The 16,511-nt window shown below is 35.7% G+C and overlaps 1 protein-coding gene across 1 annotated transcript in view; it reads left to right on the top strand.

Moving 5' to 3' along the window:
* The window catches only part of pth2ra (parathyroid hormone 2 receptor a), a 92,523-nt gene extending 88,704 nt beyond the window's left edge, over nt 1-3,819 (top strand). The window contains exon 16 of the mRNA XM_058786011.1: nt 2,735-3,819. Within this exon, the coding sequence (XP_058641994.1) occupies nt 2,735-3,124 (390 nt within the window). The 3' untranslated portion in view covers nt 3,125-3,819. The remainder of the gene's footprint in view (nt 1-2,734) is intronic.
* The last annotated feature ends 12,692 nt before the right edge of the window (nt 3,820-16,511 follow it).

Below are 16,511 nucleotides of genomic sequence, written 5' to 3'. Positions count from 1 at the left end.
TTTCTCCCAATAAGTTAATATACAGCCTATTATGATAATGCTGTAAATAAGAATCTGAAAAGAAGAAAAAAAAAACTTTAAATAAATATTTTAACGTGCGTGAATAAATCCAACCACCCCTATAGATTTAAATTTCACTTTCGTGACCGACAGAGGAGCATCTTGGCGGCAAGGATTTAAAACTTTAACAAGAGTGAAAGACTTCAAGCAGAGTGAAAGACTGGATTTTTTCGCTGCAGTAAAGCACTTTATTGAACAGTGATTATCTCTTCAGTGCGCAGCGCGAGCAGGACAAACCACTATGCAGAATAGTAATAACTATGACTGGGACTGTCACATAGGCCTACACATAACATTATAATGAGAACACTATTATAATAAAACTATGAATTTTTAGAGTTTATTTCCCGTGTTTTTGCACGTTGTTGCGTCAAGAACGCGTCCACAAGTATAAATAATGAAGCGTATTTTATATGAGATAAATGAGTTAAATCCCATTGATTAAAAACCTTCTAAATGATTAATTCTACTGGTCATTCAGCGCACGCAGCTCAAAACAGAAATGCAGAACATTAATAACTGTCGTATAGCCTACATAACGTTATAATGAGAGCACTATTGTAAAAAATGTTGTGAATTCTTAGGGTTTCGCTGACGTTTAATGTTAACTATCTTTTAATCAAAACATAAAACATTATTCACTCCGTTTGTATCTGCGAGGCGTCCTTTACACATTTTCCCTGCGTGTTAACGTCAGTATTTATGACTGTCTAATGTCTGACTTGACTCTTGGTAATGTATTTTGCCCCGCCCCCAAATATATGATTCGACTATCAGTCGACTGTCAGCAAGATTCGAAAATTCCGATTCGACTATGAAAATCCTTAGTCGGGGACACCCCTTGTAATACCAGCTGTACAAAAGCCACTGCTGAACAGCAAACAGGTGTTTGAAGCTACTGGAGTCTCAAGATCCTCTTCATGCAGACTGGCAGTTGTGTGTAAAGCTGCGTTTCAGTCACTGCTAACCAAACCTCACAAAGAGAAACCTGCACGGTGGCTGTAGAAATACATTTTCAAACTGTTTAGCACCATGGTATTTATGCAGCATGGCATAGTGTGTTGTCCTGCATGAAAATCCTTTTATTTCCAAGAGCACTATTCTTCATTTTATACCACAGCAGAATATGGTCAGTTATGAACTCCACATATCTAGCAGAAGTCATTTTTACACCCTAAAAATATCTAATATCTATCTATACCTAATACTGTAAATATACTGTAAATATCTATACCTAATATCTCACTTCCCAATATTCCAACCCAAATCATCACCCACCGCCTTCTTGCTGATGTTGCAGTCTCATTGGAATAGGATGGCCATTCATCAACTATCAGAAATCCATTTATCTGGACCATCCATTGTACTGCAGCATTCGTAAGTGAATAAAACTATTTAAAAGCAAGTCTTCATGTGTTTCTACAGCCACCGTGCAGGTTTCTCTTTGTGAGGTTTGGTTAGCAGTGACAAACGCAGCTTTACACACAACTGCCAGTCTGCATGAAGAGGATCTTGAGACTCCAGTAGCTTCAAACACCTGTTTGCTGTTCAGCAGTGGCTTTTTTACAGCTGGTATTACAATACAGTTCATTTGTTTGACAAAAACTTTCCTTAATAAATCTTTATCTGACCAAGATCTCACTCACAAATCTTTTGACAGTTCAATAATTTTCTCAAAATATTGTTTGTTTTGATGCCTTTTGCAAGACATTGCATTGTTTCATACTTTTCATCTTCAGAAAGATCTTTCTTCCTCACCATATTTCATGAGAACTGTGACTTGCTTAATAATGTGGAACAACCTCTTTAAGTAGGGTTTCCATTTACCTAAGAAGAACTGGCAAACTATTGAACAAACCTGTCTGAGATTGATACCAGTTAAATAAAAAGATGTGAAAAACAACACAAACAAAAAAAAAAGACTCTTTATTGTACCGAAATCCTACTGATATATCACTTGCATAATCATTTGGAACGCAGTGTAGTTCTTTAGTCTGTTTTGTTCGGTCTAGTTGTTGAATGCAAAATGAAAATAAAGGTTGTGCAAAATTAAGAATTGATGAATGAGCTCCTTTTTAATTCCTGAGTGTGAATTTGAAATGAATTGAATTGAATTGAGGAAGAAGAATTTACTGAATGGTAATTTAAAGAAATTCACAGGTAATGCATTCTGGGAAATGAAGATTATTTTACCCTGGTCCACAAAAATAAATGTGTTTAATATTAAAGATAATATATGAACTAAACAGTAAATATATTAAACAAACAAACAAATAAATAAATCTGTTACTTTTAAAACTTTTTTCAAATCGTACCAACCAGCCAAAACGTAAAGTTTACTTTTCTAGCTAAATAAAATTTGTTGCATGAATTTTCAGTTCATTTTAAATCTCCTTCCTTAAATACATGTTTGAATTTTAATTCTGCATCTTGTTGCCCTCCTCAATTCAAATTTAACTGAAATCCAGGAATTGGAAAGTTCAAAATACATTTAATAGCTACAGTACATTGTTTTACAAAACAAAACATTGTATCATGGTACCTGTTGTTATTGTTTTTTAGGTTACTGTTTTTTGAGTGACAGTGTAATGAAATCTGCCTTAGTGATTGTATAAAAAAAGTTACTGTGCATTTCAACGTCCAGTGTTCTTTAGCATCTAACTTTGATCCACAGGTCCAGACCGAGATCAAGAAAACATGGACACGATGGAACCTAGCGTTCAATTGGAAGGGCCCAGTGGTGTGTGGGAGCTACCGCTACGGCTCTGTGTTGACGGGCCTTAACAACAGCACCAGCAGTCAGTCCCAGCTGGCTACCGGCGGCCCGGGCACCCGCTCCACCACGCTCTTCTCCAGCCGAGTCTACCGCAGCAGCGGGGGGCCAACTATCAATGCCCATGCCACACTGCCAGGCTATGTGCTCAATTCGGATGCTGACAGCTTGCCACCATCCATACCCGAGGAGCCAGAGGACAGTGCAAAGCAGGTCGATGACATCCTGCTAAAAGAGTCTCTGCCCACAAGGTCCAGCAGCGGCCTGGAGGACGACGAGGAAACTCTGTAGATCAGGGGTGCCCAACCCTGCAGAGTTCAGCTCCAACCCTGAGGTTTTACAGAATTACAGACAGATGTGTTTGATCAGGGTTGGAACTGAACTCTGCAGGAAGGTAGATCTCCAGGAACAAGGTTGGGCACCCCTGCTGTAGATAATGGTGCAGTGATAGTCAGCTAAATTAGGTGTAATAGCACACAGGGAATTTGTTGAAGAGCAAAAATGACAGTTCATCACCTGCAGCACACAGTACGTTGGGTGCCAACAGCACCTCTACAACGAACACTTCCTGTTCGAGCTCTGACACATAGCTTGTTTTTGACACAATGTCATGTGCAGACAGATTGATATGTTCATGGCAAGATATCGCCACTCATCACTATAAATGCTGATGGATAAAATTTCTGGTTGCTTCATGCAGTTCTTAAACTGCCAGCTGGACAATGTGAATGCTGGAGTTTTCTTTTCTTTTTTCAATTGCAATGCCAACTATTTATTTTTGAAAACTGGTTTCATTTGCTTAGAACCATGATGTCATCAAGATTTTAGTCAAAAGCATGACTTCCAGACATTTGTGTAGACCATGGAAGCAACACTCAGGATAACTGATATTTATTAAGGACTATTGAATGTTACTGAGGCTTCCATCGCCCTTATTGTAGTATTCCATTTCAGAGGGAAAAAATTATAATTTAATAAAATTTATTTCAAATGCATATCAAATCTGACAGTGTTGTTTTAATTTTTGAATGGGTTACTTTGCACTTCACCGACATAACATCATGGCAGATTGAGACCGATAACTCCAAAGATGCATTGATTTCAGGTTCACTAGCAACAGACCAATCAGTTGGTGGTGTGAAGAGACGAGGATGGACTTAAGCAACGGTAAAGTGCATGACTTTGTTTCTTTATTTTCAACACAAATTATTGGTATAAACTTATATTTTGGAATTTTTTAAATAGCAATAAAATGTAGCCCTATGTTGACCCAAATTTCTGAATTTTAATCTTCATTTTGATGAAATGTGATCATTCTTTCAGTCTTGCTGTTGATGCGCAAAAAAAACATTACTAAACATTTGTAGTGGACCTGCCATCCAATAATCGCCATAGGCTTTGTCACTTGTTACTTTTGATATGAAACAAGGTTTCAGCTTTCAAGTTCTATTTTATCCCGAAAATTAAACAACAAATGTAATTTTGGCGCTCTTTAATGTGGTGCCTCTTTACTAGCCTACTAGAGTAGATATACATGAAATTAACATGAATGAACATCAGGATGTATGCCAAAAGAACAGTACAACTTTTAAATGTATCATGTATTGTGTAATCACTCAGTCTGTTTAAGCCGCGGAAATACGTCAATAAAACAGCTAGTAGCTAAACAATATGTCACGTAAGGTTACATTGAAGGAGAGGATGAAGTGGATGCCTATCTGACCATATCCTTCCTCTGATATTAATATTTCTTGTGTGATTATTAATCAAGTTATTGATCAGTATTTAACCTCCCAGATTGTTTGATGATTGACTTAAGTAGTAGAGCCATCTATATTCGTATGGATTGAAGTGTGCATATATCCTTTTTAGAAGTGGTCAGAGTAAAAGGTGTGAACACATGCTGAGTGTATTCTTTCCTTAGGGTCACAAGGCCATGCTAAGGGGGTCAGGTTGACCTACCATCTACGTGAGCTACGAGTGACGAAGAGAACTGTGACGTTTAGATGTTTGATTAAAACAGATATTAGAGAATCCTGTTCTATCCTGTATTTCTATTCTCCAAGATTGATGGCTGCATACTATGTGTGTAACCAACCATACTGATAAGATGCTCGCTAGAAGCTAGAAAACCTTGAGATGCAGATAAGGGCTCTGTGTGTATGTGTGTGTCTGCATCTATTCTCTGTGTTAGATGAGAAGACTGTCTCCTGCCGTCATCCTGGTCCGAGCTGAGGTGTCTTCTTCTTCATTGCTGACGCCTACAATAATAATTTGGATATATGCTTGAAGTGCTTCCGTCCATATGTGTGACATTGTCTACGTTTATCTAGGTTTTGGAACCAATCAGAATTTTGCTGACTTATGCATTGACGCAATTAGCAACCTCTGTCAGGGTATAATTGTTGAGGATTTTGAATTGTAAGCAGAGCGGCCTACGAACTCCATCGAGAGTGATAAAGCTGACTTCTGCGGATGACACTGCAAACTATTTCTTCAGTAAATTTCTTCAATTGAATTGCATCTCTTGACTCCTTGTCTTCATTCAACATAATTGGTCCTTGGGTTTTAACTAATTCCCCAACAACATTTACCCACTATCATGCTCTAGATCAGTGCATTTACCGCAGAAAGTCATTCAGTGTCCATAGCTCTTTAGTCAACTAGAAAGAGAGAGAGAGAGAAGGGTTGCTGAATATATGCAATATATTACATATTTGTTATATCTTCAATTAACCTGTTGTCTGTGATGTTATGTGTAATGTATGTTTAAATAAATCTGTCATGAAAACAATTTTTTTATGAATGCTGCTGATTATATGTTTATATTTTAACAAAGAATTGAAACATAATTATATAATTCATTAAAAAGTTGATACAAAAACTGCCTTATGCAATTTAAATGTTCATACAGTTTTAAGTATTAACTGTTACATCTAAAAATAAATAGCAGTTTAATTTAATAGTTTTGGACAAATAGTTATTTACTTTAATCTTTCGTATTATAGTAATGAACCATCTGGCAGGGTTCCCTTAGTTGAGAGGGATCCTAATTATTTTCCTTATGACAAATTGACATGTATTGAATTGACATAAAAATGGAACTGAATCAAGAACTGAAATCCCAAAAGTGTGTCCCAATTTTTGTACTTATGCCATTTTGTAATATGTGTGTAATCCTGTTTCTTGTCATCCATGTGTGGACTACCATTGTCTTTCAAAAAAGGGAAAAAAAAAATAAAATAAAATTTGCGAAGAACTATCTTCCATGATTTTCAGATAAAAAGCTGTTCATTGATATACAACTTTTGAAATAATGGTATGAACAAATGTTAGTTTTGCTCCCTTTTAACCTTCCTGTTAAGTTTAAGTTTAACCAAAATAATAATTCAGGTCAAAATGCATGTTGCTAATTTGTTCAGTCAATATTGTACTTTCTAACTTCAGTTTCCATTACTATCCCACACAGCTCTCAAATGTACAGTAGTTTGTGTGGATAACTAAAAGAGTAGGATAAGTTTTGCAATGTCAAGCCTCTTGTGCAAGCAAACATCACATATGGAAGACATTGTGAGTAATTCTTCTTTGACCTATAAGGTTATTAAGTAAAGTGCAGTCAGGAAGCATGAAGCATAAATCAATTTAAAATAATTATGTAAGCCAAATATGTGAGGCTAAAACGAGTGATAAGCTGAACAGTGATAGACCTCAGCCTTTATTAGTTTTATTTTATCATAGTTTATAGAAAAACAGTGGCGTGAACACACCAAGTAATTGCCTTGTCAGCAGAGACATGCTCTTATGAAAGGAAATGACTCACCATGTTACCACAGCATCACACATAAAAAAAAAGAAAAAAATGAAGTTATGACAAAATGTATGGAGACCAGGCATGTTTGTGTCATAGTCTGACTGTCGGTGTTCTAAAATTTCATGTTTCTACACGTAGAAATGTAAAATAAAATAAAAAAAACATGCAAGTGTGTGAAAAGATTATTTTAGTCCATGTATACAAATGTGCATTCTGATCTCAACCACTCAACCACAGCTGGAAGAAAAAGACTTCAATTTACACACCTCTGCCAGACCTAGATTTTAAACTCCAGAGAAACACAACAGCTCAAATGCAAAATGGATGCATATGTGCCATTCCAGTCAGTGGGCTGATGATATGACATAACAAGCCCCCTTGGGCCTATGTGGTAATGTCATTTTTAATTGGACCTGTCCATATATTGCTCCACCATGTGCTTTGTAATCTGAAGAAGGCCACAGGCTGTTATGTTTTGGAGATGCTGAAGATCATTATGTACAGAATAATATAGTGTACTCTTAAACAGATTACATAAGTACAATGAAATAAGTTCTGACACCCATGTTAAACTTTTCATTTTTTGTTTAAAAGGAATAGTTTTTGCAAAACATTGAAATTTTCTGAAAATGTACTCACTCTCAGGCCATTTAGATGCAGAGGAGTTTGTTTCTTTTCAAATTCAAATTGTATTTTTTACGTTAATAAATTGTTGAACATTATGTACCATATATAAGTTACCATGTCAGATGTGTTCACATCAGATTTCAAGCATTTATAGACTTGATTCTGTATGTTCTGAGTGGCTCAGTTTGCAGGAAGTAATATGAAGTAGCAGCAATGATTATGAAATATGTACGTCAATTTATGTGGGTTTTTTTTGTTTTGTTTTTTTTTTGCCAAAAGCAGGTTTTTTCATTACTACATTTGATGTGATAAACTTATTTTATTTTTACATGCTTTTTTTTTTTTTTTTTTATACAACTTGCAGCAAATAGCTCATGGTTATTTGTTATTGCCACTTCTTAAGTTAAACTTTGTAATTATTACAGTCCATACTTGTGACCCCGAATATTTGGGGACTGGAATATCAGTATGCCCTAGGAACCATTAATAAAATGCAAAGAACATATGTAAGCAACCCCTGGCTATCATCCACAGCATCATCGTGGTGGTGATTTCTGCATAGGCAAGCACTGTAGTTTATCTCCATATTGGCCTTCAAACTGGTCCATTCCAAATCACTCCTAATTCTCAAACTGCTTGGCACACATAGAGGAAATGCAAATTAATTTGGTAATAAAAATAGACAAAAATGGAGGAAAAACTGCAGCAATCCTACAAATTTGCCAATACAAGATTCATTTGGGATGTTTTAAATACATAAGCTATACAAATATTACATTTACTGTCATTCATTTAGCATTTTTTCCCCCAAAGTGAGATAAGGAAGAACATAAGTGATTACTCACAAAGAAATGGGTTTTAGATTAACTTCCACAGATGAACAAACAAACAAACCAAACTTACATAAGATAACATAATAAGAGAGTTTACAGAGTAATTTAAGTATACAGGGGGATCTAAAAAAATTAGAATATCATGGAAAAAGTTTTTGTAATTTTTCAAAAAGTGAAACTTTCATATATTCTAGATCTACATTTCAAAAGTTTTTTTTGTTTTAATTTAGATGATTAGAGCTTACAGCTCATGATAGTCAAAAATCCAGTATCTCAAAATATTAGAATATTTACATTTGAGTTTTATTACAGTGAATGACCATCCTTACAGTATAAATTTCGGGTATCTCTTGTTCTTTGAAACCACAATAATGGGGAACACTGCTGACTTGGCAATGGTCCAGAAGACACCCTCCACAAAGAGGGTAAGTCACAGAGGGTCATTACTGAAAGGGGAGGCTGTTCACAGAGTGCTGTATCAAAGCATATTAAATGCAGAGTTGACTGGAAGGAAGAAATTGGGTAGGAAAAGGTGCACAAGCAACAGAGATGACCGCAAGCTTGAGAATACTGTCAAGCAAAGCCGATTCTGACACTTGGGAGAGCTTCACAAGGAGTGGACTGAAGCTGGAGTCAGTGCATCAACATTAATTGATGGACTGGAGTCATGTACATTACTTGTGATGTTTTTATCAGTTGTTTGGTCTCTCTTTCTGACGGCACCCTTTTACTGCAAAGGATCCATTTGTGAGCAAGTGATGAAAAGGAAAATTTCTCCTAATCTGTTCTGATGGAGAAACAAACTTATCTACATCTTGGATGGCCTGAGGGTGAGTAAATGTTTAGCCATTTTTTGCATGAATTATTCATTTGAAGGTTTGTTGTGCAGTTTTGCAGTAACTGAGCATATTTAGAAAATAATCATTTTTGTAAATATAGATGCTCTAAATTTCAGTTTAAGGAAGATGTCCTAAATTTGAGCTTCTGCAATGATCTAATATTTTTATTGCCAGAAATAACATCATATCAAGAACTGCTCAGGAAATGTCTTCAGGATTTCAAGAAACCTCTGCCGGCATGGAGACAGCTTGTCAGGTTTGATTCTCCTGGGTTTAACTTTGAGCAATCAGACATGTCTCCTCGATTCTCTAAGGACTATCCTGCTCACTGACTGTGTGAACCTGCTGCTCTAAGTGTGGTGATGAATACTTTCTAAATCCTCACTGCAGGATAATATTACTCAATTGTGTGCAATTGTGTACAGTAACAACATACAGTATATTATAGAAGTCAAGCAGAGCGAAATGCTTCACGTCTTGAAGTCACTCTTGTGATAGAAACTAAAAGAGGAAGCAAAATAAATTTGTAAGTGACTTGTTCTGCAATGAGCTGGTCTGTTTTGTTATTAACATTGCATCACCAACTGATGCAATGCCTCACAGACTGAAATGCTCATGTTTCATATTGTGTTGTCAATGACACATAATACTCTATTTGGAATATTCCAGATCTTTGACAAAGATGAAATAACATTAATATATTTTTACTTGTGCTTGTATGGGGTCATAATAAAAAAGTGTATCAATCCTGCAAGACTTTTTTACACCAGATTCAGCTGGTGCCCATCAAATTTTCAATACAAGGAGGTGATCTATAGAATTTCTATAGGTGGTTGAACTTATTCTATAAATATAAGGCAGGACCCTTTTATACAGTGGGAGAAAAAAATATTTGATCCCCTGCAGATTTTGACGTTTGCCCACTGACAAAGAATGATCAGTCTACAATTTTAATGGTAGGTTTATTTGAACAGTGAGAGACAGAACAACAACAACAACAACAAATCCAAAAAAACGCATTTCAAAAAAGTTATAAATTGATTTGCATTTTAATGAGTCAAATAAGTATTTGATCCCCTATCAATCAGCAAGATTTCTGGCTCCCATGTGTCTTTTATACAGGTAAAGAGCTGAGATTAGGAGTACTCTCTTAAAGGGAGTGCTCCTAATCTCAGTTTGTTACCTGTATAAAAGACAACCTGTCCACAGAAGCAATCAATCAATCAGATTCCAAACTCTCCACCATGGCCAAGACCAAAGAGCTGTCCAAGGATGTCAGGGACAAGATTGTAGACCTACACAAGACCATCGCCAAGCAGCTTGGTGAGAAGGTGACAACAGTTGGTGCAATTATTCGCAAATGGAAGAAACACAAAATAACTGTCAATCTCCCTCAGACTGGGGCTCCATGCAAGATCTCACCTCGTGAAGTTTCAATGATCATGAGAACTACACGGGAGGATCTTGTCAATGATCTTAAGGCAGCTGGGACCATAGTCACCAAGAAGCCAGTCTCCAGACCTTAATCCCATAGAAAATCTGTGGAGGGAGCTGAAGGTTTGATTTGCCAAATGTCAGCCTCGAAACCTTAATGACTTGGAGAGGATCTGCAAAGTGGAGTGGGACAAAATCCCTCCTGAGATGTGTGCAAACCTGGTGGCCAACTACAAGAAAAGTCTGACCACTGTGATTGCCAACAAGGGTTTTGCCACCAAGTACTAAGTCATGTTTTGTGAAGGGGTCAAATACTTATTTGACTCATTAAAATGCAAATCAATTTATAACTTTTTTGAAATGTGTTTTTCTGGATTTAATTTGTTGTTATTCTGTCTCTCGCTGTTCAAATAAACCTACCATTAAAATTATAGATTGATAATTTCTTTGTCAGTGGGCAAACGTACAAAATCAGCTTGGGATCAAATAATTTTTTTACCCACTGTATATATATTTTTTTACATTAAAAGTTGGTTTCAAGCCCACAGGAAAGCTAGCTGAACTGCATGGACCAAAATGGCAGGAAATGACAAGAACAGCACGAAACAGTAGCTTCAGTCTCAGTAGTGGAATAATAAAAAATAACACAACACTTAATTGGAAAAAATATATATACCTCACATCACAAGAGTCTACTCTGTGTTTTCATATTTGTGCAGAGTGTGCCAGACACAATACCACAGCGATTTAACAATCACTGCTTGTTATACAACAGTGAATGCACGTGTGCTACTCAAGAGTACACAAGTTTAATTATGTTTAAATGGGTTTGAAAGGCTTTCAGATGGAAATAGTTACTTTGGAACTGGGCCCTAATCTTTATTTGATTCATTTTACATTTAGCCGTGCAATTTAGACAAATCACTTACCTGCAAAATAAACAAGAATGTGCCCGACTAGTGTGCCCGACAATTACTAGTGAATGAATTTGGATGCAGCCTTTGGCAAACAAAATCTCAAAAGGAATCCTTTCTCTATAATCAAAGGCCTATGTACCATACACACAGAGATGTTCATTAATGTGTGATTTTATAATAATCATTTGTTTGTATTCTCAGAAAGCATAGCAAATAATAGATTAAAAAACAATAACATGCAATCACATAAATGCACCATAGAAAAGGCTGTTTCGCTTATGAAATGACAATTGTTCTTTTTTACATGAGCTCAAAAGAGAAATAAATCTAGACTCCATGAACAAAAGATAGCTGCTGACAGCAGTGAAGTGGCTCAAAATAACCAGTATTTGGCTCTGCATCTAAGATTTTTTTTAAAAGTATTCAAATTTGAATAAGCTGAAATTAGCTCTTTTGTAACTAATGAAAAGGACTGACTAATATCCTTTCCACACAAGTGCAGTTTATCTATTTTTTTTTTCTGATGGTATTTGTATAATGCACTGCTTGATTCAGCCTTTGTTCCCTGTCTATTTAAAAATCCAAGTCCATCTACTTTCACATGTGCAGGTTTCCCATTACAGGAAGCTGTGATTGTTAACCTACAGCAGTCACAACCTGATCGCATGAAGCAACACTTTAATCTCTGAAACATACACAACACTCGTGCTTATTATTATTATTATTATTATTATATTCCTTTTTTAAGAGATACAAATTAATGTGAGATTATGCAATCAACTGCCTAGCAATGCCTTAGCAACCACTCAGTGAGTCAGAGCATCTTAGAACACTCAGCATATTGTAGCAGTGCCCTGGCAACCACCCAGAACACTCTAGCAACCAGACAACAACCTCTTCAAAATCCCTCAATACACCCTGCCAGCTAACTGAAAGTAGGAAAGTAGGCTACAGGATGGGAGGAAAAAAAACCTGGATAAAAAAAATTTGCAAATTTTTTTTTTATCACTAAACTACTGTCATAAAAAGTTATAGTTTTGTGTATACATAACTCCTGAATAAAAATTCAAATGTGTTTGAACTGATTTAAAAAAAAGAGTTTTGAGCAAATTTGATTAGTTTGTCGATAGTGAGCGCAAATGCAGGTGATAAGCGGTTTTATTAAGCGAGTCATTGAGTCGTTCATTCAAACGATTCGTTCAAACGGCCGATTCATCAAGAATGAGACAGATGTTTGTGCATGGGTCATTGAATCTTTGACTCAACCGATTCGTTCAAAACACTGAATCATTCAAAACACGATTGAGTGTTGCTGTGAGATGCGCTATGCTGTGATCTTTGTTTGGATTCATCGGATCTATTTTCGCTGCTAAAACAGACCAAAACAGTCATTATTTCGTCTAAAATGTAAGTGACTTAATATTATTAACTTGTTTGTTGAACTGTCATATGAAATCAGTGTCACATTTTCAATCATGAGGTGATGGTGAATTAAGTGACGGTCAATTGTCAGCTCTCTTGGTCGTCAGGTCGTGTGATGTATGTTGCTGAACTGTATTCAAATGTTATAAATATAAAAACACCACATTTTGAAATTTAACTGCAGTATGTCAATTTAGTTTATTTGTGTGTGCTGCGCTCATAGCCTTTAGAAAACGGCGCTCATTTGTTTGATTTCTCCTCGAGAAACTGTGCAAGCCTCAAAAGTTTAAGGTCCTTGCACCCTGACTGAGTCCGAAACTGTCATATTCGTTTTTTCATATTCGTCATTTGGTGGCTCTCAATTGTCAAAAACACCCCTCAAAATATTTGCTACGGATGCGAAAAATCCTGTAAATTTAGCAGCGTTAATAACAGAAAACGGAATGAAAATAAGTAAAAAACAAACAAAAATTACAGTGGCATTCACTATAAACATTTATTATAAACGCCCAGACTAAATATTTAAAGCAAAACTGAAACTAGCGGCGTGGTAGTTACAGTGCCCTGAGCAGGAGGCAACACTGGCATTTCTTCTCCTGGAAAGTGGGTTGTTGCCCCCCTCAGTACAGATCACGTTCCCCTTAGAATTCCCCTCGGTCGCGATCGCGTTATACTGTTTCAGCTATTAAAATAGTTCAGTTTTGTATGTAATGGCGAATTTTCGAAATTTCGTTTCGTTTTTTTATTAAGTTAATTTAGAAAAACGTTTGGAGCATTTTTTTTTTTGTTCGTTAGATAAGTTTATTCTTTCTTAAAGTAACGACCAAGCAGTCAGCGGCAGGCTTATCATAGCTTATGTTTGATGAATTTAACCTTCTCAAATCATCACGACTTGCCTAAAATACGATCTATAGATATACTAAAACAGTTCAAGCATATAACAATGTTTAAACGTTAAACCTAGATAAATGTGCGCTGCATCCAGTAGTTTGTGCGGAGAGTGGAAGCTAAAGCGCAGGACATGGAGGCACCAGCGCAATCAATTGCATTTTTTTTCAATGAAAACAACTTACGCCGTAATTTTTGCTCATAAAGGTAAGAGTAATACATCATTCGGAATTGTAAAGGGTCTACTTTTATTTGTGTGCAATGAACTGCAATGAACCAGCTTTGGGGGGGGGGGGGGGCCCAGCTTGCAAAAGGTTGAGAACCCCTGAATTAGAGTTTCAAAAACATCTATAAGCCTATGTTTTATTGCCGTTTTTTTATTGCTGAATTGTTTGTTTGTTTGTTTGTTTTTGTTTTTTTGCGGAGTGTAATTTTCACATTAACTAAAACATGATTTTATTATTGTAATTTTGACTTTATTCTTAACATGGTATGACGTTAATCTTATTTAGTTATTTTTCAATCTGACACTATGCCTCTGTTGGGTATTTGTACTGCATGCAAACACAATCTTGGCACAGAGGCCCAAAAATAAATAAATAAATAAAAATAGTATGAAGTTGACGATCCTGACTCCCCATATCTCCTCATTGGACGTGCCTTTAGAGAGAAATGCATCTTTAGGGATTACATAAACTAATGAAAGAGTTTTTAATTTTTGATTTTAATTATTTCGTTGTAAAGTAGTAATTTATAGCATTCTATAAATATATTTATCATGTCAGTGAGGCAAGTATTTGCTGAGCTTCGGTTCAGTTTTTGTGAAGTGTTCCTGCTCAAGATCAAGACCACCCTGTTTGTGGTCAACAACCTCAGCAACCTCTTCAACACCACCTCAGAACCTCTTCAGAACACCATAACAACCAAATAACAACACATTAAAAACCCCTTACATTATTTTTGCAATGCATAGTAATGACCTCAAAACCACTTACTTTTATGTAATATTCTTAACACACCATTAAGTGCTTTATTAATAAATGATGGCAAAACGAAGTGATACTTGTAGATTTAAAACTAAAATCGCCAGTAGGTGGCAAGTCACTGCATGGCTGTATCCGAAATCGCCCCCTATACCCTCATTCACTATTCCCTTTTCCCTACATTAGTCCACTCATTCAGTTCACTTAAGGAGTGAATGAAAACGAGGGAGTGAATTCGGACACTGAGTGCACCGGAAGGACTGCCGCTTTTGCACAGTTTGCTTGCTGTTTAATAATCATTTGAAAGGGGCAGCTCAGTAGTAAGATTAAAGGATTTATCTTGAACTCTGTCACGGAAATTATGTATAAACCCTAGTTAAACAATTGAATAATGTGTTGTATTACGCAGTGGATGAGCGCTTTTAAAATGAATGGATGATTCAGCTGCGGGCGACATCCACAGTTGCCAACTCTCGCGAGACAAATTAGCAACCGCAGCTTCAAAAACAAGCCCAAAACAAGCCCAATATTTTTTTGATGATTTATTATCATCAATATTATATATTATCAAGTATTTATTACCAATAAATGAGCCTGCAACATATTAAACTGAAACCACTCTTTTATCTGAAAAGCAAAAACAGAAGCTATTTTAAAAAAATTAGCAAACTGCAACAAAAGTGGGATCAAAACTCGTCTCCATCACCTGTGAGCAGAATAGGATTGGAGCGATGGAAAAGGAGAAAAGCACAAGAGCTTCAAAGGGGAGCTGTAACATAGCTGCCCACATATTTATAGCATAAAATATATATAAGGGTCATTCTATGGAAATGTCAATTCTTCTGTCCCTAGCCTTTACAGAAATATTACACTTGAAAAACACTTGGTTACAATTTTTAAAAATATATATTTTAAAATGAAACAATGTGTTATTTGAACAATTACACCTTCTTGAGGCATCAATGTGGCAATACTTGTTTTTAATTAATTATAAAGAATTCCAAGCACCACAAAACTGCTCATCCCCACAGCCATATACAGAGGGAAAGTGCTTTATTTTGAGGTCAAAAACAGGTTTTTCTTCCATTTAAAATAAAATAATGTATACATAACTATCAAATTAATGACATAAAAAAACAAAATGCAACATAAATAGATATAATAGAATAGAATAAATAGAATAATAAATATTATAGAAAAAATATAAAATATTATATTCAATTATATATTCAATTATAATATATATTATATTAAAAAAGAAAATATTATATAATAATATTTAAAAATATTATAAAAAAGATACAAAATCATTAAGCTGTCATTTATGTGTATTCGTGAAGTCAAAAGGTAATCTAATAATTAAAAAAAAAAAAAGAAATACATTTTAAGACATCTTGCTATACCAGGCTATTCGAACCAAATGTATTTACTCAGTATTAGGATATGACTACTTGTTTTTTATTACAGCCCGTGATAATTAATACATTACAAAACATTGTAAAAATTAGGCTAAAAGAAAGTCATCCCACTCCTCTCACGCGCCTTCTTTTTGAATGTGATTTTTCTCCAATGAGGGACGGAACATATGGCAAATTACGCTACAGCACTTATATTATTGCACTTATATTATTACGCTACAGCACTTATATTATTGTTGGCTATTAACTGCGAGCAGACAGAGTGTCAATCAATGCATTGGAGAATACAGGCGAACATAAATAAAAAAAAACAGATTTCCCTAATAAGCGACCATATTTTTTAAAATAAGCCCAAAAAACCGCAACCCGCGACCAGGGATTTTCTCCCGCAACTTTACAAAAAAAGAAGCCCAAAGTCGCGTATAATACGCGGACTTGGCAACTGTGGCGACATCTCTCACAGTGCATTGGGTTCTCTAGCCGTTGAGTGTACATCGGTTGTACAC

Source organism: Onychostoma macrolepis, chromosome 09 (genome assembly GCF_012432095.1).
Source record: "Onychostoma macrolepis isolate SWU-2019 chromosome 09, ASM1243209v1, whole genome shotgun sequence".
Lineage (NCBI taxonomy): Eukaryota > Metazoa > Chordata > Actinopteri > Cypriniformes > Cyprinidae > Onychostoma > Onychostoma macrolepis.
Note: the sequence above shows the minus strand (reverse complement) of the source record. Positions and strands in the feature narration are given on the sequence as shown.